The sequence below is a fragment of the Anomaloglossus baeobatrachus genome, chromosome 9 (genome assembly GCF_048569485.1).
Source record: "Anomaloglossus baeobatrachus isolate aAnoBae1 chromosome 9, aAnoBae1.hap1, whole genome shotgun sequence".
NCBI lineage: Eukaryota > Metazoa > Chordata > Amphibia > Anura > Aromobatidae > Anomaloglossus > Anomaloglossus baeobatrachus.
In genome coordinates this window covers 228,907,941-228,931,189 of record NC_134361.1, presented here as the reverse complement: position 1 = coordinate 228,931,189, position 23,249 = coordinate 228,907,941, and the positions used below count along the sequence as shown (strand labels likewise).

The following is a 23,249-nucleotide window of genomic DNA, read 5'->3' as shown; positions in this document are numbered from 1 at the left end:
CAATACTGGACCCAGCCAATACCAGACCCCGGGAGCAGCAGAGGAGGCTCAATACTGGACCCGGCCAATACCAGACACCAGGAGCAGCAGAGGAGGCTCAATACTGGACCCAGCCAATACCAGACACCGGGAGTAGCAGAGGAGGCTCAATACTGGACCCAGCCAATACCAGACACCAGGAGCAGCAGAGGAGGCTCAATACTGGACCCGGCCAATACCAGACACCGGGAGCAGCAGAGGAGGCTCAATACTGCACCCGGCCAATACCAGACACCGGGAGCAGCAGTGGAGGCTCAATACTGGACCCAGCCAATACCAGACACCGGGAGCAGCAGTGGAGGCTCAATACTGGACCCAGCCAATACCAGACACCGGGAGCAGCAGTGGAGGCTCAATACTGGACCCGGCCAATACCAGACCCCGGGAGCAGCAGTGGAGGCTCAATACTGGACCCGGCCAATACCAGACACTGGGAGCAGCAGACGAGGCTCAATACTGGACCCAGCCAATACCAGACACCAGGAGCAGCAGAGGAGGCTCAATACTGGGCCCAGCCAATACCAGACCCCGGGAGCAGCAGTGGAGGCTCAATACTGGACCCGGCCAATACCAGACCCCGGGAGCAGCAGAGGAGGCTCAATACTGGACCCGGCCAATACCAGACCCCGGGAGCAGCAGAGGAGGCTCAATACTGGACCCGGCCAATACCAGACCCCGGGAGCAGCAGAGGAAGCTCAATACTGGACCCGGCCAATACCAGACACCGGGAGCATCAGCGGAGGCTCAATACTGGACCCAGCCAATACCAGACACCGGGAGCAGCAGAGGAGGCTCAGTACTGGACCCCGGTAATGTCAGACACCGGGGGCAGCAGAGGAGGCTCAATACTGGACCCAGCCAATACCAGACCCCGGGAGCAGCAGATGAGGCTCAATACTGGACCCAGCCAATACCAGACCCCGGGAGCAGCAGAGGAGTCTCAATACTGGACCCAGCCAATACCAGACACCGGGGGCAGCAGAGGAGGCTCAATACTGGACCCAGCCAATACCAGACACCGGGAGCAGCAGAGGAGGCTCAATACTGGACCCAGCCAATACCAGACCCCGGGAGCAGCAGAGGAGGCTCAATACTGGACCCGGCCAATACCAGACACTGGGGGCAGCAGAGGAGGCTCAATACTGGACCCAGCCAATACCAGACACCGGGAGCAGCAGTGAGGCTCAATACTGGACCTAGCCAATACCAGACCCCGGGAGCAGCAGAGGAGGCTCAATACTGGACCTAGCCAATACCAGACCCCGGGAGCAGCAGAGGAGGCTCAATACTGGACCCAGCTAATACCAGACCCCGGGAGCAGCAGAGGAGGCTCAATACTGGACCCGGCCAATACCAGACACCAGGAGCAGCAGAGGAGGCTCAATACTGGACCCAGCCAATACCAGACACCGGGAGTAGCAGAGGAGGCTCAATACTGGACCCAGCCAATACCAGACACCAGGAGCAGCAGAGGAGGCTCAATACTGGACCCGGCCAATACCAGACACCGGGAGCAGCAGAGGAGGCTCAATACTGGACCCGGCCAATACCAGACCCCGGGAGCAGCAGAGAAGGCTCAATACTGGACTCAGCCAATATCAGACCCCGGGAGCAGCAGCGGAGGCTCAATACTGGACCCAGCCAATACCAGACCCCGGGAGCAGCAGAGAAGGCTCAATACTGGACTCAGCCAATATCAGACCCCGGGAGCAGCAGCGGAGGCTCAATACTGGACCCGGCCAATACCAGACCCCGGGAGCAGCAGAGGAGCCTCAGTACTGGGCCCAGCCAATACCAGACCCCGGGAGCAGCAGAGGAGGCTCAATACTGGACCCGGCCAATACCAGACACCGGGAGCAGCAGAGGAGGCTCAATACTGGACCCAGCCAATACCAGACCCCAGGAGCAGCAGAGGAGGCTCAATACTGGACCAAGCCAATACCAGACCCCGGGAGCAGCAGAGGAGGCTCAGTACTGGACCCAGCCAATACCAGACATCGGGAGCAGCAGAGGAGGCTCAATACTGGACCCAGCCAATGCCAGACACCGGGAGCAGCAGAGGAGGCTCAATACTGGACCCAGCCAATACCAGACACCGGGAGCAGCAGAGGAGGCTCAATACTGGACCCGGCCAATACCAGACACCGGGAGCAGCAGAGGAGGCTCAATACTGGACCCGGCCAATACCAGACCCCGGGAGCAGCAGAGGAGGCTCAATACTGGACCCAACCAATACCAGACACTGGGAGCAGCAGCGGAGGCTCAATACTGGATCCAGCCAATACCAGACACCGGGAGCAGCAGAGGAGGCTCAATACTGGACCCGGCCAATACCAGACACCGGGAGCAGCAGAGGAGGCTCAATACTGGACCCGGCCAATACCAGACCCCGGGAGCAGCAGAGGAGGCTCAATACTGGACCCAACCAATACCAGACACTGGGAGCAGCAGCGGAGGCTCAATACTGGACCCGGCCAATACCAGACCCCGGGAGCAGCAGAGGAGGCTCAATACTGGACCCAGCAAATACCAGACCCCGGGAGCAGCAGAGGAGGCTCAATACTGGACCCGGCCAATACCAGACACCGGGAGCAGCAGAGGAGGCTCAATACTGGACCCGGCCAATACCAGACCCCGGGAGCAGCAGAGGAGGCTCAATACTGCACCCAACCAATACCAGACACCGGGAGCAGCAGCGGAGGCTCAATACTGGACCCGGCCAATACCAGACCCCGGGAGCAGCAGAGGAGGCTCAATACTGGACCCAGCAAATACCAGACCCCGGGAGCAGCAGAGGAGGCTCAATACTGGACCCGGCCAATACCAGACACCGGGAGCAGCAGTGGAGGCTCAATACTGGACCCGGCCAATACCAGACACCGGGAGCAGCAGAGGAGGCTCAATACTGGACCCGGCCAATACCAGACCCCGGGAGCAGCAGAGGAGGCTCAATACCGGACCCTGCCAATACCAGACCCCGGGAGCAGCAGAGGAGGCTCAATACTGGACCCAGCAAATACCAGACCCCGGGAGCAGCAGAGGAGGCTCAATACTGGACCCGGCCAATACCAGACCCCGGGAGCAGCAGAGGAGGCTCAATACTGGACCCGGCCAATACCAGACCCCGGGAGCAGCAGAGGAGGCTCAATACTGGACCCAACCAATACCAGACACTGGGAGCAGCAGCGGAGGCTCAATACTGGACCCGGCCAATACCAGACCCCGGGAGCAGCAGAGGAGGCTCAATACTGGACCCAGCAAATACCAGACCCCGGGAGCAGCAGAGGAGGCTCAATACTGGACCCGGCCAATACCAGACACCGGGAGCAGCAGAGGAGGCTCAATACTGGACCCGGCCAATACCAGACACCGGGAGCAGCAGAGGAGGCTCAATACTGCACCCGGCCAATACCAGACACCGGGAGCAGCAGTGGAGGCTCAATACTGGACCCAGCCAATACCAGACACCGGGAGCAGCAGTGGAGGCTCAATACTGGACCCAGCCAATACCAGACACCGGGAGCAGCAGTGGAGGCTCAATACTGGACCCGGCCAATACCAGACCCCGGGAGCAGCAGTGGAGGCTCAATACTGGACCCGGCCAATACCAGACACTGGGAGCAGCAGACGAGGCTCAATACTGGACCCAGCCAATACCAGACACCGGGAGCAGCAGAGGAGGCTCAATACTGGGCCCAGCCAATACCAGACCCCGGGAGCAGCAGTGGAGGCTCAATACTGGACCCGGCCAATACCAGACCCCGGGAGCAGCAGAGGAGGCTCAATACTGGACCCGGCCAATACCAGACCCCGGGAGCAGCAGAGGAGGCTCAATACTGGACCCGGCCAATACCAGACCCCGGGAGCAGCAGAGGAAGCTCAATACTGGACCCGGCCAATACCAGACACCGGGAGCATCAGCGGAGGCTCAATACTGGACCCAGCCAATACCAGACACCGGGAGCAGCAGAGGAGGCTCAGTACTGGACCCCGGTAATGCCAGACACCGGGGGCAGCAGAGGAGGCTCAATACTGGACCCAGCCAATACCAGACCCCGGGAGCAGCAGATGAGGCTCAATACTGGACCCAGCCAATACCAGACCCCGGGAGCAGCAGAGGAGTCTCAATACTGGACCCAGCCAATACCAGACACCGGGGGCAGCAGAGGAGGCTCAATACTGGACCCAGCCAATACCAGACACCGGGAGCAGCAGAGGAGGCTCAATACTGGACCCAGCCAATACCAGACCCCGGGAGCAGCAGAGGAGGCTCAATACTGGACCCGGCCAATACCAGACACTGGGGGCAGCAGAGGAGGCTCAATACTGGACCCAGCCAATACCAGACACCGGGAGCAGCAGTGAGGCTCAATACTGGACCTAGCCAATACCAGACCCCGGGAGCAGCAGAGGAGGCTCAATACTGGACCTAGCCAATACCAGACCCCGGGAGCAGCAGAGGAGGCTCAATACTGGACCCAGCTAATACCAGACCCCGGGAGCAGCAGAGGAGGCTCAATACTGGACCCGGCCAATACCAGACACCAGGAGCAGCAGAGGAGGCTCAATACTGGACCCAGCCAATACCAGACACCGGGAGTAGCAGAGGAGGCTCAATACTGGACCCAGCCAATACCAGACACCAGGAGCAGCAGAGGAGGCTCAATACTGGACCCGGCCAATACCAGACACCGGGAGCAGCAGAGGAGGCTCAATACTGGACCCGGCCAATACCAGACCCCGGGAGCAGCAGAGAAGGCTCAATACTGGACTCAGCCAATATCAGACCCCGGGAGCAGCAGCGGAGGCTCAATACTGGACCCAGCCAATACCAGACCCCGGGAGCAGCAGAGAAGGCTCAATACTGGACTCAGCCAATATCAGACCCCGGGAGCAGCAGCGGAGGCTCAATACTGGACCCGGCCAATACCAGACCCCGGGAGCAGCAGAGGAGCCTCAGTACTGGGCCCAGCCAATACCAGACCCCGGGAGCAGCAGAGGAGGCTCAATACTGGACCCGGCCAATACCAGACACCGGGAGCAGCAGAGGAGGCTCAATACTGGACCCAGCCAATACCAGACCCCAGGAGCAGCAGAGGAGGCTCAATACTGGACCAAGCCAATACCAGACCCCGGGAGCAGCAGAGGAGGCTCAGTACTGGACCCAGCCAATACCAGACATCGGGAGCAGCAGAGGAGGCTCAATACTGGACCCAGCCAATGCCAGACACCGGGAGCAGCAGAGGAGGCTCAATACTGGACCCAGCCAATACCAGACACCGGGAGCAGCAGAGGAGGCTCAATACTGGACCCGGCCAATACCAGACACCGGGAGCAGCAGAGGAGGCTCAATACTGGACCCGGCCAATACCAGACCCCGGGAGCAGCAGAGGAGGCTCAATACTGGACCCAACCAATACCAGACACTGGGAGCAGCAGCGGAGGCTCAATACTGGATCCAGCCAATACCAGACACCGGGAGCAGCAGAGGAGGCTCAATACTGGACCCGGCCAATACCAGACACCGGGAGCAGCAGAGGAGGCTCAATACTGGACCCGGCCAATACCAGACCCCGGGAGCAGCAGAGGAGGCTCAATACTGGACCCAACCAATACCAGACACTGGGAGCAGCAGCGGAGGCTCAATACTGGACCCGGCCAATACCAGACCCCGGGAGCAGCAGAGGAGGCTCAATACTGGACCCAGCAAATACCAGACCCCGGGAGCAGCAGAGGAGGCTCAATACTGGACCCGGCCAATACCAGACACCGGGAGCAGCAGAGGAGGCTCAATACTGGACCCGGCCAATACCAGACCCCGGGAGCAGCAGAGGAGGCTCAATACTGGACCCAACCAATACCAGACACCGGGAGCAGCAGCGGAGGCTCAATACTGGACCCGGCCAATACCAGACCCCGGGAGCAGCAGAGGAGGCTCAATACTGGACCCAGCAAATACCAGACCCCGGGAGCAGCAGAGGAGGCTCAATACTGGACCCGGCCAATACCAGACACCGGGAGCAGCAGTGGAGGCTCAATACTGGACCCGGCCAATACCAGACACCGGGAGCAGCAGAGGAGGCTCAATACTGGACCCGGCCAATACCAGACCCCGGGAGCAGCAGAGGAGGCTCAATACCGGACCCTGCCAATACCAGACCCCGGGAGCAGCAGAGGAGGCTCAATACTGGACCCAGCAAATACCAGACCCCGGGAGCAGCAGAGGAGGCTCAATACTGGACCCGGCCAATACCAGACCCCGGGAGCAGCAGAGGAGGCTCAATACTGGACCCGGCCAATACCAGACCCCGGGAGCAGCAGAGGAGGCTCAATACTGGACCCAACCAATACCAGACACTGGGAGCAGCAGCGGAGGCTCAATACTGGACCCGGCCAATACCAGACCCCGGGAGCAGCAGAGGAGGCTCAATACTGGACCCAGCAAATACCAGACCCCGGGAGCAGCAGAGGAGGCTCAATACTGGACCCGGCCAATACCAGACACCGGGAGCAGCAGAGGAGGCTCAATACTGGACCCGGCCAATACCAGACCCCGGGAGCAGCAGAGGAGGCTCAATACTGGACCCAACCAATACCAGACACCGGGAGCAGCAGCGGAGGCTCAATACTGGACCCGGCCAATACCAGACCCCGGGAGCAGCAGAGGAGGCTCAATACTGGACCCAGCAAATACCAGACCCCGGGAGCAGCAGAGGAGGCTCAATACTGGACCCGGCCAATACCAGACACCGGGAGCAGCAGTGGAGGCTCAATACTGGACCCGGCCAATACCAGACACCGGGAGCAGCAGAGGAGGCTCAATACTGGACCCGGCCAATACCAGACCCCGGGAGCAGCAGAGGAGGCTCAATACCGGACCCTGCCAATACCAGACCCCGGGAGCAGCAGAGGAGGCTCAATACTGGACCCAGCAAATACCAGACCCCGGGAGCAGCAGAGGAGGCTCAATACTGGACCCGGCCAATACCAGACCCCGGGAGCAGCAGAGGAGGCTCAATACTGGACCCGGCCAATACCAGACCCCGGGAGCAGCAGAGGAGGCTCAATACTGGACCCAGCCAATACCAGACACCGGGAGCAGCAGAGGAGGCTCAATACTGGACCCGGCCAATACCAGACCCCGGGGCAGCAGAGGAGGCTCAATACTGGACCCGGCCAATACCAGACCCCGGGAGCAGCAGTGGAGGCTCAATACTGGACCCGGCCAATACCAGACATGGGGAGGAGCAGAGGATGCTCAATACTGGACCCGGCCAATACCAGACCCCGGGGGCAGCAGAGGAGGCTCAATACTGGACCCGGCCAATGCCAGACACCGGGGGCAGCAGAGGAGGCTCAATACTGGACCCGGCCAATACCAGACCCCGGGAGCAGCAGTGGAGGCTCAATACTGGACCCGGCCAATACCAGACACCGGGAGCAGCAGAGGAGGCTCAATACTGGACCCAACCAATACCAGACCCCTGGAGCAGCAGCGGAGGCTCAATACTGGACCCAGCCAATACCAGACACCGGGAGCATCAGAGGAGGCTCAATACTGGACCCAGCCAATACCAGACACCGGGAGCAGCAGAGGAGGCTCAATACTGGACCCAGCCAATACCAGACACCGGGAGCAGCAGAGGAGGCTCAATACTGGACCCAGCCAATACCAGACACCGGGAGCAGCAGAGGAGGCTCAATACTGGACCCGGCCAATACTAGACCCCGGGAGCAGCAGAGGAGGCTCAATACTGGACCCGGCCAATACCAGACACCGGGAGCAGCAGAGGAGGCTCAATACTGGACCCAGTCAATACCAGACCCCGGGAGCAGCAGTGGAGGCTCAATACTGGACCCGGCCAATGCCAGACCCCGGGAGCAGCAGAGGAGGCTCAATACTGGACCCGGCCAATACCAGACCCCGGGAGCAGCAGAGGAGGCTCAATACTGGGCCCAGCCAATACCAGACCCCGGGAGCAGCAGAGGAGGCTCAATACTGGGCCCAGCCAATACCAGACCCCGGGAGCAGCAGTGGAGGCTCAATACTGGACCCGGCCAATACCAGACCCCGGGAGCAGCAGAGGAGGCTCAATACTGGACCCAGCCAATACCAGACACCGGGAGCAGCAGAGGAGGCTCAATACTGGACCCGGCCAATACCAGACACCGGGAGCAGCAGAGGAGGCTCAATACTGGACCCAGCCAATACCAGACACCGGGAGCAGCAGAGGAGGCTCAATACTGGACCCGGCCAATACCAGACACCGGGAGCAGCAGAGGAGGCTCAATACTGGACCCGGCCAATACCAGACCCCGGGAGCAGCAGTGGAGGCTCAATACTGGACCCGGCCAATACCAGACACCGGGAGCATCAGCGGAGGCTCAATACTGGACTCAGCCAATACCAGACACCGGGAGCAGCAGAGGAGGCTCAGTACTGGACCCCGGTAATGCCAGACACCGGGGGCAGCAGAGGAGGCTCAATACTGGACCCAGCCAATACCAGACCCCGGGAGCAGCAGAGGAGGCTCAATACTGGACCCAGCCAATACCAGACCCCGGGAGCAGCAGAGGAGTCTCAATACTGGGCCCAGCCAATACCAGACACCGGGAGCAGCAGAGGAGGCTCAATACTGGACCCGGCCAATACCAGACCCCGGGAGCAGCAGAGGAGGCTCAATACTGGACCCAGCCAATACCAGACCCCGGGAGCAGCAGAGGAGGCTCAATACTGGACCCGGCCAATACCAGACACCGGGGGCAGCAGAGGAGGCTCAATACTGGACCCAGCCAATACCAGACCCCGGGAGCAGCAGAGGAGTCTCAATACTGGACCCAGCCAATACCAGACCCCGGGAGCAGCAGAGGAGGCTCAATACTGGACCCAGCCAATACCAGACCCCGGGAGCAGCAGAGGAGGCTCAATACTGGACCCGGCCAATACCAGACACCGGGGGCAGCAGAGGAGGCTCAATACTGGACCCAGCCAATACCAGACACCGGGGGCAGCAGAGGAGGCTCAATACTGGACCCGGCCAATACCAGACACCGGGAGCAGCAGTGGAGGCTCAATACTGGACCTGGCCAATACCAGACCCCGGGAGCAGCAGAGGAGGCTCAATACTGGACCTAGCCAATACCAGACACCGGGAGCAGCAGTGGAGGCTCAATACTGGACCCGGCCAATACCAGACACCGGGAGCAGCAGTGGAGGCTCAATACTGGACCCGGCCAATACCAGACCCCGGGAGCAGCAGAGGAGGCTCAATACTGGACCTAGCCAATACCAGACCCCGGGAGCAGCAGAGGAGGCTCAATACTGGACCCAGCCAATACCAGACCCCGGGAGCAGCAGAGGAGGCTCAATACTGGACCCAGCCAATACCAGACCCCGGGAGCAGCAGAGGAGGCTCAATACTGGGCCCAGCCAATACCAGACACTGGGAGCAGCAGAGGAGGCTCAATACTGGACCTAGCCAATACCAGACCCCGGGAGCAGCAGAGGAGGCTCAATACTGGACCCAGCCAATACCAGACCCCGGGAGCAGCAGAGGAGGCTCAATACTGGACCCAGCCAATACCAGACCCCGGGAGCAGCAGAGGATGCTCAATACTGGACCCGGCCAATACCAGACCCCGGGAGCAGCAGAGGAGGCTCAGTACTGGACCCGGCCAATACCAGACACCGGGAGCAGCAGAGGAGGCTCAATACTGGACCCGGCCAATACCAGACCCCGGGAGCAGCAGTGGAGGCTCAATACTGGACCCGGCCAATACCAGACACCGGGAGCAGCAGAGGAGGCTCAATACTGGACCCAGCCAATACCAGACACCGGGAGCAGCAGAGGAGGCTCAATACTGGACCCAACCAATACCAGACCCCGGGAGCAGCAGAGGAGGCTCAATACTGGACCCGGCCAATACCAGACCCCGGGAGCAGCAGAGGAGGCTCAATACTGGACCCGGACAATACCAGACACCGGGAGCAGCAGAGGAGGTTCAATACTGGACCCGGCCAATACCAGACCCCGGGAGCAGCAGGGGATGCTCAATACTGGACCCGGCCAATACCAGACCCCGGGAGCAGCAGAGGAGGCTCAATACTGGACCCGGCCAATACCAGACACCGGGAGCAGCAGAGGAGGCTCAATACTGGACCCGGCCAATACCAGACCCCGGGAGCAGCAGAGGAGGCTCAATACTGGACCCGGCCAATACCAGACACCGGGAGCAGCAGAGGAGGCTCAATACTGGACCCGGCCAATACCAGACACCGGGAGCAGCAGAGGAGGCTCAATACTGGACACGGCCAATGCCAGACACCGGGAGCAGCAGAGGAGGCTCAATACTGGACCCAGCCAATACCAGACACCGGGAGCAGCAGAGGAGGCTCAATACTGCACCCGGCCAATACTAGACACCGGGAGCAGCAGAGGAGGCTCAATACTGGACCCAGCCAATACCAGACCCCAGGAGCAGCAGCGGAGGCTCAATACTGGACCCAGCCAATACCAGACATCGGGAGCAGCAGAGGAGGCTCAATACTGGACCCGGCCAATACCAGTCCCCGGGAGCAGCAGAGGAGGCTCAATACTGGACCCAGCCAATACCAGACCCCGGGAGCAGCAGAGGAGGCTCAATACTGGACCCAGCCAATACCAGACCCCGGGAGCAGCAGAGGAGGCTCAATACTGGACCCAGCCAATACCAGACACAGGGAGCAGCAGAGGAGGCTCAATACTGGACCCCGGTAATGCCAGACATCCAGTCTATGCGGTGCAGTCGGTGACCGTCTCGCGGGCGTTGTACCTTCTGGTTGCTGACGTTGTTCCTCGCCAGCTCCCTCTCGTTCTCCTCCAGCATCTCCACCTGTTTCCTCAGCTCGGCTCTGTCTTCTTTCAGAAGGTCGTTTTCTTCGATCAGCATTAAACTCTTTTCGGACATTTTGGCGAGCTGGGAACTGACGGCCACGTTCTCGCGGATCGCGCGCTTTGTGGTCTCGGCCATCTGATCGTTCGACACTCGGCGGAATTCGGCAGCTACGGTGTTAACCTTGTGCACCATTTCCTTCTTCAACCTGAGGAAGAGGAGACGTTAAAGTTCTGATAACCTGTGAGACTAATGTCCAGAGTCTTAAAGGGTTTGTCCACATTCAGGAAACTACACATTGGACGGGCGGTGGGTTTTGGGTTTGCACTGGACCCAGGGTCGGACGTTCGCAGGGCTCTGGTCCGGCCACTGCCCCGGGGTTCTGTGAATCCTCTGCCCCCCTCGGGTGATGTCCCCGGTCACGGAGCACTGACCTGTCCTTGTCCAGCACGGCCTTCTTCTCCAGCCTGTACATCGTCTCCTTGTGTTCCTCCTCCTGCTTTCTTAACTTCTCCTCCAATGCGGCAAACTTGGCCATCAGGTTTTCTTTCTGCACCCTGAACTCCTCTAATGCGGCCAGCTTACCCGCTGACAAAGCAAGAAAAATGGTCATCGAGGACATTTCCTAGAAGTACAGGGACCTTATCATGTGTAGCACGCACCCTACTTCCGGGGCATTCGTAGCACGCACCCTGCTTCCGGGGCATGTGTGGCGTGCACCCTGCTTATGACGCATGTGTAGCGAGCACCCCTTTTGCAGGCGCATTTGCAGCAAGCACACACCCTGCTTCTGGCGCATGTGTAGCGTGCACCCTGCTTCTGGCGCATGTGTAGCGAGCACCCTGCTTCTGGCGCATGTGTAGCGAGCACCCTGCTTCCAGCGCATGTGTAGCGAGCACCCTGCTTCCGGGGCATGTGTAGCGAGCACCCTGCTTCCGGCGCATGTGTAGCGAGCACCCTGCTTCCGGGGCATGTGTAGTGAGCACCCTGTTTCCGGCGCATGCGTAGTGTGCACCCTGTTTCCGGCGCATGTGTAGTGAGCACCCTGCTTCCGGTGCATGTGTAGCGAGCACCCTGCTTCCGGTGCATGTGTAGCGAGCACCCTGCTTCCGGCGCATGTGTAGCGAGCACCCTGCTTCCGGGGCATGTGTAGCGAGCACCCTGTTTCCGGCGCATGCGTAGTGTGCACCCTGTTTCCGGCGCATGTGTAGTGAGCACCCTGCTTCCGGTGCATGTGTAGCGAGCACCCTGCTTCCGGCGCATGTGTAGCGAGCACCCTGCTTCCGGCGCATGTGTAGCGAGCACCCTGCTTCCGGGGCATGTGTAGCGAGCACCCTGGTTCCGGGGCATGTGTAGCGAGCACCCTGCTTCCGGCGCATGTGTAGCGAGCACCCTGCTTCTGGCGCATGTGTAGCGAGCACCCTGCTTCCGGCGCATGTGTAGCGAGCACCCTGCTTCCGGGGCATGTGTAGCGAGCACCCTGCTTCCGGGGCATGTGTAGCGAGCACCCTGCTTCCGGCGCATGTGTAGCGAGCACCCTGCTTCCGGCGCATGTGTAGCGAGCACCCTGCTTCCGGCGCATGTGTAGCGAGCACCCTGCTTCCGGCGCATGTGTAGCGAGCACCCTGCTTCCGGGGCATGTGTAGCGAGCACCCTGTTTCCGGCGCATGCGTAGTGAGCACCCTGGTTCCGGTGCATGTGTAGTGCGCACCCTGCTTCACTGTGTCGCTGTTTTCTTTCCTGGGTTCTCAATCTATCCAGCTTTTGGGATTTGGACACAGACATTTTGCCTCCTTGCTATGGTCTCCACCTCCCTGACTCCACAGAGCTCACTGGCTTCCGGCTACCTGGCCCAGAAGCAGCACAGTCCAGGGAAATGCAGGTTGTGGCGGTCACCGCTTCCCGGGGCTCTTACCTAGCAGCATGTTCTCTGACATAAGCTTCTCCTTGGTCTCCTGGCACTCGTGCCTCATCTGGCCCAGCTGCTCCTCGTAGGCGGTCTTCTCGGCCTCCTTGGCTTGCTGCACGCTGGACAGCTGCTCGCTCAGGTCGGCGATCTCATCCACGCGCTGGTTCAGGGTGCGCTTCAGGAAAGACACAATCTCCTTCTTGTCGCTGGTGAGCTGATCGAACTGCGCCTGGAAGAAGCTCTCCTGCACCGAAATCTCATCCAATTTCTTTTGATATCTAAAGCAGAATCGTAGCGAAAGTGAAAAAAGCGCGTCCACCGCAGCCATGTGCATGCGCGGCCGAGAAAGAGGTGGCTTCGGTACCGCTAACAGCCCTCTGTACACGGCGGGGGCAGGTGTATTCAGCGAGCTCAGGAGCTTTATATATGGCGGGTGTATTCAGCGAGCTCAGGAGATTTATATATGGCGGGTGTATTCAGCGAGCTCAGGAGCTTTATATATGGCGGGTGCTATTCAGCGAGCTCAGGAGCTTTTTATATGGCGGGTGCTATTAGGCGAGCTCAGGAGCTTTATATATGGCGGGTGCTATTCAGCGAGCTCAGGAGCTTTTTATATGGCGGGTGCTATTAGGCGAGCTCAGGAGCTTTATATATGGCGGGTGCTATTAGGTGAGCTCAGGTGCTTTATATATGGCGGGTGTATTCAGCGAGCTCAGGAGCTTTATATATGGCGGGTGCTATTAGGTGAGCTCAGGTGCTTTATATATGGCGGGTGTATTCAGCGAGCTCAGGAGCTTTATATATGACGGGTGCGGGGTGTATTCAGCGAGCTCAGGAGCTTTATATATGGCGGGTGTATTCAGCGAGCTCAGGAGCTTTATATATGGCGGGTGTATTCAGCGAGCTCAGGAGCTTTATATATGGCGGGTGTATTCAGCGAGCTCAGGAGCTTTATATATGGCGGGTGCTATTCAGCGAGCTCAGGAGCTTTATATATGGCGGGTGCTATTAGGTGAGCTCAGGAGCTTTATATATGGCGGGTGCTATTCAGCGAGCTCAGGAGCTTTATATATGGCGGGTGCTATTCAGCAAACTCAGGAGCTTTATATATGGCGGGTGCGGATGCTACTAGGCGAGCTGAGGAGCTTTATATATGGCGGGTGCTATTCAGCGAGCTCAGGAGCTTTATATATGGCGGGTGCTATTAGGCGAGCTCAGGAGCTTTATATATGGCGGGTGCTATTAGGCGAGCTCAGGAGCTTTATATATGGCGGGTGTATTCAGCGAGCTCAGGAGCTTTATATATGGCGGGTGCTATTCAGCGAGCTCAGGAGCTTTATATATGGTGGGTGCTATTCAGCGAGCTCCGGAGATTTATATATGGTGGGTGTATTCAGCAAGCTCAGGAGCTTTATATATGGCGGGTGCTATTCAGCGAGCTCCGGAGATTTATATATGGTGGGTGTATTCAGCGAGCTCAGGAGCTTTATATATGGCGGGTGTATTCAGCGAGCTCAGGAGCTTTATATATGGCGGGTGCTATTCAGCGAGCTCAGGAGCTTTATATATGGCGGGTGCTATTCAGCGAGCTCAGGAGCTTTATATATGGCGGGTGCTATTAGGCGAGCTCAGGAGCTTTATATATGGCGGGTGCTATTAGGCGAGCTCAGGAGCTTTATATATGGTGGGTGCTATTCAGCGAGCTCCGGAGATTTATATATGGTGGGTGTATTCAGCAAGCTCAGGAGCTTTATATATGGCGGGTGCTATTCAGCGAGCTCCGGAGATTTATATATGGTGGGTGTATTCAGCGAGCTCAGGAGCTTTATGTATGGCGGGTGTATTCAGCGAGCTCAGGAGCTTTATATATGGCGGGTGCTATTCAGCGAGCTCAGGAGCTTTATATATGGCGGGTGCTATTCAGCGAGCTCAGGAGCTTTATTTATGGCGGGTGCTATTCAGCGAGCTCAGGAGCTTTATATATGGCGGGTGTATTCAGCGAGCTCAGGAGCTTTATATATGGCGGGTGTATTCAGTGAGCTCAGGAGCTTTATATATGGCGGGTGTATTCAGCGAGCTCAGGAGCTTTATATATGGCGGGTGCTATTCAGCGAGCTCAGGAGCTTTATATATGGCGGGTGCTATTCAGCGAGCTCAGGAGCTTTATATATGGCGGGTGCTATTCAGCGAGCTCAGGAGCTTTATATATGGCGGGTGCTATTAGGCGAGCTCAGGAGCTTTATATATGGCGAGTGCTATTCAGCGAGCTCAAGAGCTTTATATATGGCGGGTGTATTCAGCGAGCTCAGGAGCTTTATATATGGCGGGTGTATTCAGCAAGCTCAGGAGCTTTACATATGACGGGTGCTATTAGGCGAGCTCAGTAGCTTTATATATGGCGGGTATATTCAGCGAGCTCAGGAGCTTTATATATGGCGGGTGCTATTCAGCGAGCTCAGGAGCTTTATATATGGCGGGTGTATTCAGCGAGCTCAGGAGCTTTACATATGGCGGGTGCTATTAGGCGAGCTCAGGAGCTTTATATATGGCAAGTATATTCAGCGAGCTCAGGAGCTTTATATATGGCGGGTATATTCAGCGAGCTCAGGAGCTTTATATATGGCAGGTGCTATTCAGCGAGCTCAGGAGCTTTATATATGGCGGGTGCTATTCAGCGAGCTCAGGAGCTTTATATATGGCGGGTGCTATTAGGCGAGCTCAGGAGCTTTATATATGGCGGGTGCTATTCAGCGAGCTCAGGAGCTTTATATATGGCGGGTGCTATTCAGCGAGCTCAGGAGCTTTATATATGACGGGTGGTATTAGGCGAGCTCAGGAGCTTTATATATGGCGGGTGCTATTCAGCGAGCTCAGGAGCTTTATATATGGCGGGTGTATTCAGCGAGCTCAGGAGCTTTATATATGGCGGGTGTATTCAGCGAGCTCAGGAGCTTTATATATGGCGGGTGTATTCAGCGAGCTCAGGAGCTTTATATATGGCGGGTGCTATTCAGCGAGCTCAGGAGCTTTATATATGGCGGGTGCTATTAGGTGAGCTCAGGAGCTTTATATATGGCGGGTGCTATTCAGCGAGCTCAGGAGCTTTATATATGGCGGGTGCTATTCAGCAAACTCAGGAGCTTTATATATGGCGGGTGCGGATGCTACGAGGCGAGCTGAGGAGCTTTATATATGGCGGGTGCTATTCAGCGAGCTCAGGAGCTTTATATATGGCGGGTGCTATTAGGCGAGCTCAGGAGCTTTATATATGGCGGGTGCTATTAGGCGAGCTCAGGAGCTTTATATATGGCGGGTGTATTCAGCGAGCTCAGGAGCTTTATATATGGCGGGTGCTATTCAGCGAGCTCAGGAGCTTTATATATGGTGGGTGCTATTCAGCGAGCTCCGGAGATTTATATATGGTGGGTGTATTCAGCAAGCTCAGGAGCTTTATATATGGCGGGTGCTATTCAGCGAGCTCCGGAGATTTATATATGGTGGGTGTATTCAGCGAGCTCAGGAGCTTTATATATGGCGGGTGTATTCAGCGAGCTCAGGAGCTTTATATATGGCGGGTGCTATTCAGCGAGCTCAGGAGCTTTATATATGGCGGGTGCTATTCAGCGAGCTCAGGAGCTTTATATATGGCGGGTGCTATTAGGCGAGCTCAGGAGCTTTATATATGGCGGGTGCTATTAGGCGAGCTCAGGAGCTTTATATATGGCGGGTGCTATTAGGCGAGCTCAGGAGCTTTATATATGGCGGGTGTATTCAGCGAGCTCAGGAGCTTTATATATGGTGGGTGTATTCAGCGAGCTCAGGAGCTTTATATATGGTGGGTGCTATTCAGCGAGCTCCGGAGATTTATATATGGTGGGTGTATTCAGCAAGCTCAGGAGCTTTATATATGGCGGGTGCTATTCAGCGAGCTCCGGAGATTTATATATGGTGGGTGTATTCAGCGAGCTCAGGAGCTTTATATATGGCGGGTGTATTCAGCGAGCTCAGGAGCTTTATATATGGCGGGTGCTATTCAGCGAGCTCAGGAGCTTTATATATGGCGGGTGCTATTCAGCGAGCTCAGGAGCTTTATTTATGGCGGGTGCTATTCAGCGAGCTCAGGAGCTTTATATATGGCGGGTGTATTCAGCGAGCTCAGGAGCTTTATATATGGCGGGTGTATTCAGTGAGCTCAGGAGCTTTATATATGGCGGGTGTATTCAGCGAGCTCAGGAGCTTTATATATGGCGGGTGCTATTCAGCGAGCTCAGGAGCTTTATATATGGCGGGTGCTATTCAGCGAGCTCAGGAGCTTTATATATGGCGGGTGCTATTCAGCGAGCTCAGGAGCTTTATATATGGCGGGTGCTATTAGGCGAGCTCAGGAGCTTTATATATGGCGAGTGCTATTCAGCGAGCTCAAGAGCTTTATATATGGCGGGTGTATTCAGCGAGCTCAGGAGCTTTATATATGGCGGGTGTATTCAGCAAGCTCAGGAGCTTTACATATGACGGGTGCTATTAGGCGAGCTCAGTAGCTTTATATATGGCGGGTATATTCAGCGAGCTCAGGAGCTTTATATATGGCGGGTGCTATTCAGCGAGCTCAGGAGCTTTATATATGGCGGGTGTATTCAGCGAGCTCAGGAGCTTTACATATGGCGGGTGCTATTAGGCGAGCTCAGGAGCTTTATATATGGCAAGTATATTCAGCGAGCTCAGGAGCTTTATATATGGCGGGTATATTCAGCGAGCTCAGGAGCTTTATATATGGCAGGTGCTATTCAGCGAGCTCAGGAGCTTTATATATGGCGGGTGCTATTCAGCGAGCTCAGGAGCTTTATATATGGCGGGTGCTATTAGGCGAGCTCAGGAGATTTATATATGGCGGGTGCTATTCAGCGAGCTCAGGAGCTTTATATATGGCGGGTGCTATTCAGCGAGCTCAGGAGCTTTATATATGACGGGTGGTATTAGGCGAGCTCAGGAGCTTTATATATGGCGGGTGCTATTCAGCGAGCTCAGCAGCTTTATATATGGCGGGTGCTATTAGGCGAGCTCAGTAGCTTTATATATGGCGGGTGTATTCAGCGAGCTCAGGAGCTTTATATATGATGGGTGCTATTCAGCGAGCTCAGGAGCTTTATATATGGCGGGTGCTATTAGGCGAGCTCAGGAGCTTTATATATGGCGGGTGCTATTCAGCGAGCTCAGGGGCTTTATATATGGCGGGTGCTATTCAGCGAGCTCAGGAGCTTTATATATGGCGGGTGTATTCAGCGAGCTCAGGAGCTTTATATATGGCGGGTGCTATTCAGCGAGCTCAGGTGCTTTATATATGGCGGGTGTATTCAGCGAGCTCAGGAACTTTATATATGGCGGGTGCTATTCAGCGAGCTCAGGAGCTTTATATATGGCGGGTGTATTCAGCGAGCTCAGGAGCTTTATATATGGCGGGTGTATTCAGCGAGCTCAGGAGCTTTATATATGGCGGGTGTATTCAGCGAGCTCAGGAGCTTTATATATGGCAGGTGCTATTCAGCGAGCTCAGGAGCTTTATATATGGCGGGTGCTATTAGGCGAGCTCAGGAGCTTTATATATGGCGGGTGCTATTCAGCGAGCTCAGGGGCTTTATATATGGCGGGTGCTATTCAGCGAGCTCAGGAACTTTATATATGGCGGGTGCTATTCAGCAAGCTCAGGAGCTTTATATATGGCGGGTGCTATTCAGCGAGCTCAGGAGCTTTATATATGGCGGGTGTATTCAGCGAGCTCAGGAACTTTATATATGGCGGGTGCTATTCAGCGAGCTCAGGAGCTTTATATATGGCGGGTGTATTCAGCGAGCTCAGGAGCTTTATATATGGCGGGTGTATTCAGCGAGCTCAGGAGCTTTATATATGGCGGGTGTATTCAGCGAGCTCAGGAGCTTTATATATGGCGGGTGTATTCAGCGAGCTCAGGAGCTTTATATATGGCGGGTGTATTCAGCGAGCTCAGGAGATTTATATATGGCAGGTGCTATTCAGCGAGCTCAGGAGCTTTATATATGGCGGGTGCTATTCAGCGAGCTCAGAAGCTTTATATATGGCGGGTGTATTCAGCGAGCTCAGGAGCTTTATATATGGCGGGTGTATTCAGCGAGCTCAGGAGCTTTATATATGGCGGGTGTATTCAGCGAGCTCAGGAGCTTTATATATGGCGGGTGTATTCAGCGAGCTCAGGAGCTTTATATATGGCGGGTGTATTCAGCGAGCTCAGGAGCTTTATATATGGCGGGTGCTATTCAGTGAGCTGAGGGGCTTTATATATGGCGGGTGCTATTCAGCGAGCTCAGAAGCTTTATATATGGCGGGTGCTATTCAGCGAGTTCAGGAGCTTTATATATGGCGGGTGTATTCAGCGAGCTCAGGAGCTTTATATATGGCGGGTGTATTCAGCGAGCTCAGGAGCTTTATATATGGCGGGTGTATTCAGCGAGCTCAGGGGCTTTATATATGGCGGGTGCTATTCAGCGAGCTCAGGAGATTTATATATGGCGGGTGTATTCAGCGAGCTCAGGAGCTTTATATATGGCGGGTGTATTCAGCGAGCTCAGGAGCTTTATATATGGCGGGTGCTATTAGGTGAGCTCAAGAGCTTTATATATGGCGGGTGCTATTCAGCGAGCTCAGGAGCTTTATATATGGCGGGTGTATTCAGCGAGCTCAGGAGCTTTATATATGGCGGGTGCTATTCAGCGAGCTCAGTAGCTTTATATATGGCGGGTGTATTCAGCGAGTTCAGGAGCTTTATATATGGCGGGTGTATTCAGCGAGCTCAGGAGCTTTATATATGGCGGGTGCTATTCAGCGAGCTCAGTAGCTTTATATATGGCGGGTGCTATTCAGCGAGCTCAGGAGCTTTATATATGGCGGGTAAATTCAGCGAGCTCAGGAGCTTTATATATGGCGGGTGCTATTCAGTGAGCTCAGGAGCTTTATATATGGCGGGTGCTATTCAGCGAGCTCAGGAGATTTATATATGGCGGGTGTAGTCAGCGAGCTTAGGAGCTTTATATATGGCGGGTGCTATTCAGCGAGCTAAGGAGCTTTATATATGGCGGGTGCTATTCAGCGAGCTAAGGAGCTTTATATATGGCGGGTGCTATTCAGCGAGCTCAGGAGCTTTATATATGGCGGTGTATTCAGCGAGCTCAGGAGCTTTATATATGGCGGGTGCTATTAGGTGAGCTCAGGAGCTTTATATATGGCGGGTGCTATTAGGTGAGCTCAGGAGCTTTATATATGGCGGGTGCTATTCAGCGAGCTCAGGAGCTTTATATATGGCGGGTGTATTCAGCGAGCTCAGCAGCTTTATATATGGCGGGTGCTATTCAGCGAGCTCAGGAGATTTATATATGGCGGGTGCTATTCAGCGAGCTCAGGGGCTTTATATATGGCGGGTGTATTCAGCGAGCTCAGGGGCTTTATATATGGCGGGTGCTATTCAGCGAGCTCAGGAGCTTTATATATGGCGGGTGTATTCAGCGAGCTCAGGGGCTTTATATATGGCGGGTGTATTCAGCGAGCTCAGGAGCTTTATATATGGCGGGTGTATTCAGCGAGTTCAGGAGCTTTATATATGGCGGGTGTATTCAGCGAGCTCAGATTTATATATGGCGGATGTATTCAGCGAGCTCAGGAGCTTTATATATGGTGGGTGTATTCAGCGAGTTCAGGAGCTTTATATATGGCGGGTGTATTCAGCGAGCTCAGGAGCTTTATATATGGCGGGTGTATTCAGCGAGCTCAGGAGCTTTATATATGGCGGGTGTATTCAGTGAGCTCAGGAGCTTTATATATGGCGGGTGCTATTCAGCGAGCTCAGGAGCTTTATATATGGCGGGTGCTATTAGGCGAGCTCAGGAGCTTTATATATGGCGGGTGCTATTCAGCGAGCTCAGGAGCTTTTATATATGGCGGGTGCTATTCAGTGAGCTCAGGAGCTTTATATATGGCGGGTGTATTCAGCGAGCTCAGCAGCTTTATATATGGCGGGTGCTATTCAGCGAGCTCAGGAGCTTTATATATGGCGGGTGCTATTCAGCGAGCTCAGCAGCTTTATATATGGCGGGTGTATTCAGCGAGCTCAGGGGCTTTATATATGGCGGGTGTATTCAGCGAGCTCAGGAGCTTTATATATGGCGGGTGCTATTCAGCGAGCTCAGCAGCTTTATATATGGCGGGTGCTATTCAGCGAGCTCAGGAGCTTTATATATGGCGGGTGTATTCAGCGAGCTCAGGGGCTTTATATATGGCGGGTGTATTCAGCGAGCTCAGGAGCTTTATATATGGCGGGTGTATTCAGCGAGCTCAGGAGCTTTATATATGGCGGGTGTATTCAGCGAGCTCAGGAGCTTTATATATGGCGGGTGTATTCAGCGAGCTCAGGAGCTTTATATATGGCGGGTGTATTCAGCGAGCTCAGCAGCTTTATATATGGCGGGTGCTATTCAGCGAGCTCAGGAGCTTTATATATGGCGGGTGCTATTCAGCGAGCTCAGGAGCTTTATATATGGCGGGTGCTATTCAGCGAGCTCAGGAGCTTTATATATGGCGGGTGCTATTCAGCGAGCTCAGGAGCTTTATATATGGCGGGTGCTATTCAGCGAGCTCAGGAGATTTATATATGGTGGGTGCTATTCAGCGAGCTCAGGAGCTTTATATATGGCGGGTGCTATTCAGCGAGCTCAGCAGCTTTATATATGGCGGGTGCTATTCAGCGAGCTCAGGGGCTTTATATATGGCGGGTGTATTCAGCGAGCTCAGGAGCTTTATATATGGCGGGTGCTCTTCAGCGAGCTCAGGAGCTTTATATATGGCGGGTGCTATTCAGCGAGCTCAGGAGCTTTATATATGGCGGGTGTATTCAGCGAGCTCAGGAGCTTTATATATGGCGGGTGTATTCAGCGAGCTCAGGAGCTTTATATATGGCGGGTGCTATTCAGCGAGCTCAGGAGCTTTATATATGGCGGGTGTATTCAGCGAGCTCAGGAGCTTTATATATGGCGGGTGCTATTCAGCGAGCTCAGGAGATTTATATATGGCGGGTGTATTCAGCGAGCTCAGGAGCTTTATATATGGCAGGTGCTATTAGGTGAGCTCAGGAGCTTTATATATGGCGGGTGCTATTCAGCGAGGTCAGGAGCTTTATATATGGCGGGTGCTATTCAGCGAGCTCAGGAGATTTATATATGGCGGGTGTATTCAGCGAGCTCAGGAGCTTTATATATGGCGGGTGCTATTCAGCGAGCTCAGGAGATTTATATATGGCGGGTGTATTCAGCGAGCTCAGGAGCTTTATATATGGCGGGTGTATTCAGCGAGCTCAGGAGCTTTATATATGGCGGGTGCTATTCAGCGAGCTCAGGAGCTTTTATATATGGCAGGTGCTATTCAGTGAGCTCAGGAGCTTTATATATGGCGGGTGCTATTCAGCGAGCTCAGGGGCTTTATATATGGCGGGTGCTATTCAGCGAGCTCAGGAGCTTTATATATGGCGGGTACTATTAGGTGAGCTCAGGAGCTTTTATATATGGCAGGTGCTATTCAGCGAGCTCAGGAGCTTTATATATGGCGGGTGTATTCAGCGAGCTCAGGAGCTTTATATATGGCGGGTATATTCAGCGAGCTCAGGAGCTTTATATATGGCGGGTGCTATTCAGCGAGCTCAGCAGCTTTATATATGGCGGGTGCTATTCAGCGAGCTCAGGAGCTTTATATATGGCGGGTGCTATTCAGCGAGCTCAGCAGCTTTATATATGGCGGGTGCTATTCAGCGAGCTCAGGAGCTTTTATATATGGCGGGTGCTATTCAGCGAGCTCAGGAGCTTTATATATGGCGGGTGCTATTCAGCGAGCTCAGCAGCTTTATATATGGCGGGTGCTATTCAGCGAGCTCAGGGGCTTTATATATGGCGGGTGCTATTCAGCGAGCTCAGGAGCTTTATATATGGCGGGTGTATTCAGCGAGCTCAGGAGCTTTATATATGGCGGGGGCTATTCAGCGAGCTCAGGAGCTTTATGGCGGGTGCTATTCAGCGAGCTCAGGAGCTTTATATATGGCGGGTGTATTCAGCGAGCTCAGGAGCTTTATATATGGCGGGTGTATTCAGCGAGCTCAGGAGCTTTATATATGGCGGGTGCTATTCAGCGAGCTCAGGAGCTTTATATATGGCGGGTGTATTCAGCGAGCTCAGGAGCTTTATATATGGCGGGTGTGTTCAGCGAGCTCAGGAGCTTTATATATGGCGGGTGTATTCAGCGAGCTCAGGAGCTTTATATATGGCGGGTGTATTCAGCGAGCTCAGGAGATTTATATATGGCGGGTGTATTCAGCGAGCTCAGGAGCTTTATATATGGCGGGTGTATTCAGCGAGCTCAGGAG

At 55.4% G+C, this 23,249-nt stretch overlaps 1 protein-coding gene across 1 annotated transcript in view; it reads right to left on the bottom strand.

The window, feature by feature from the left end:
* Positions 1 to 23,249, bottom strand: part of CFAP157 (cilia and flagella associated protein 157) — a 111,911-nt gene that overhangs the window by 42,131 nt on the left and 46,531 nt on the right. The window contains exons 2-4 of the mRNA XM_075324720.1: positions 12,827 to 13,098; positions 11,346 to 11,499; positions 10,852 to 11,119 (exon numbers count right to left, since the gene is read on the bottom strand). Of these exons, the coding sequence (XP_075180835.1) occupies positions 10,852 to 11,119; positions 11,346 to 11,499; positions 12,827 to 13,098 (694 nt within the window). The remainder of the gene's footprint in view (positions 1 to 10,851; positions 11,120 to 11,345; positions 11,500 to 12,826; positions 13,099 to 23,249) is intronic.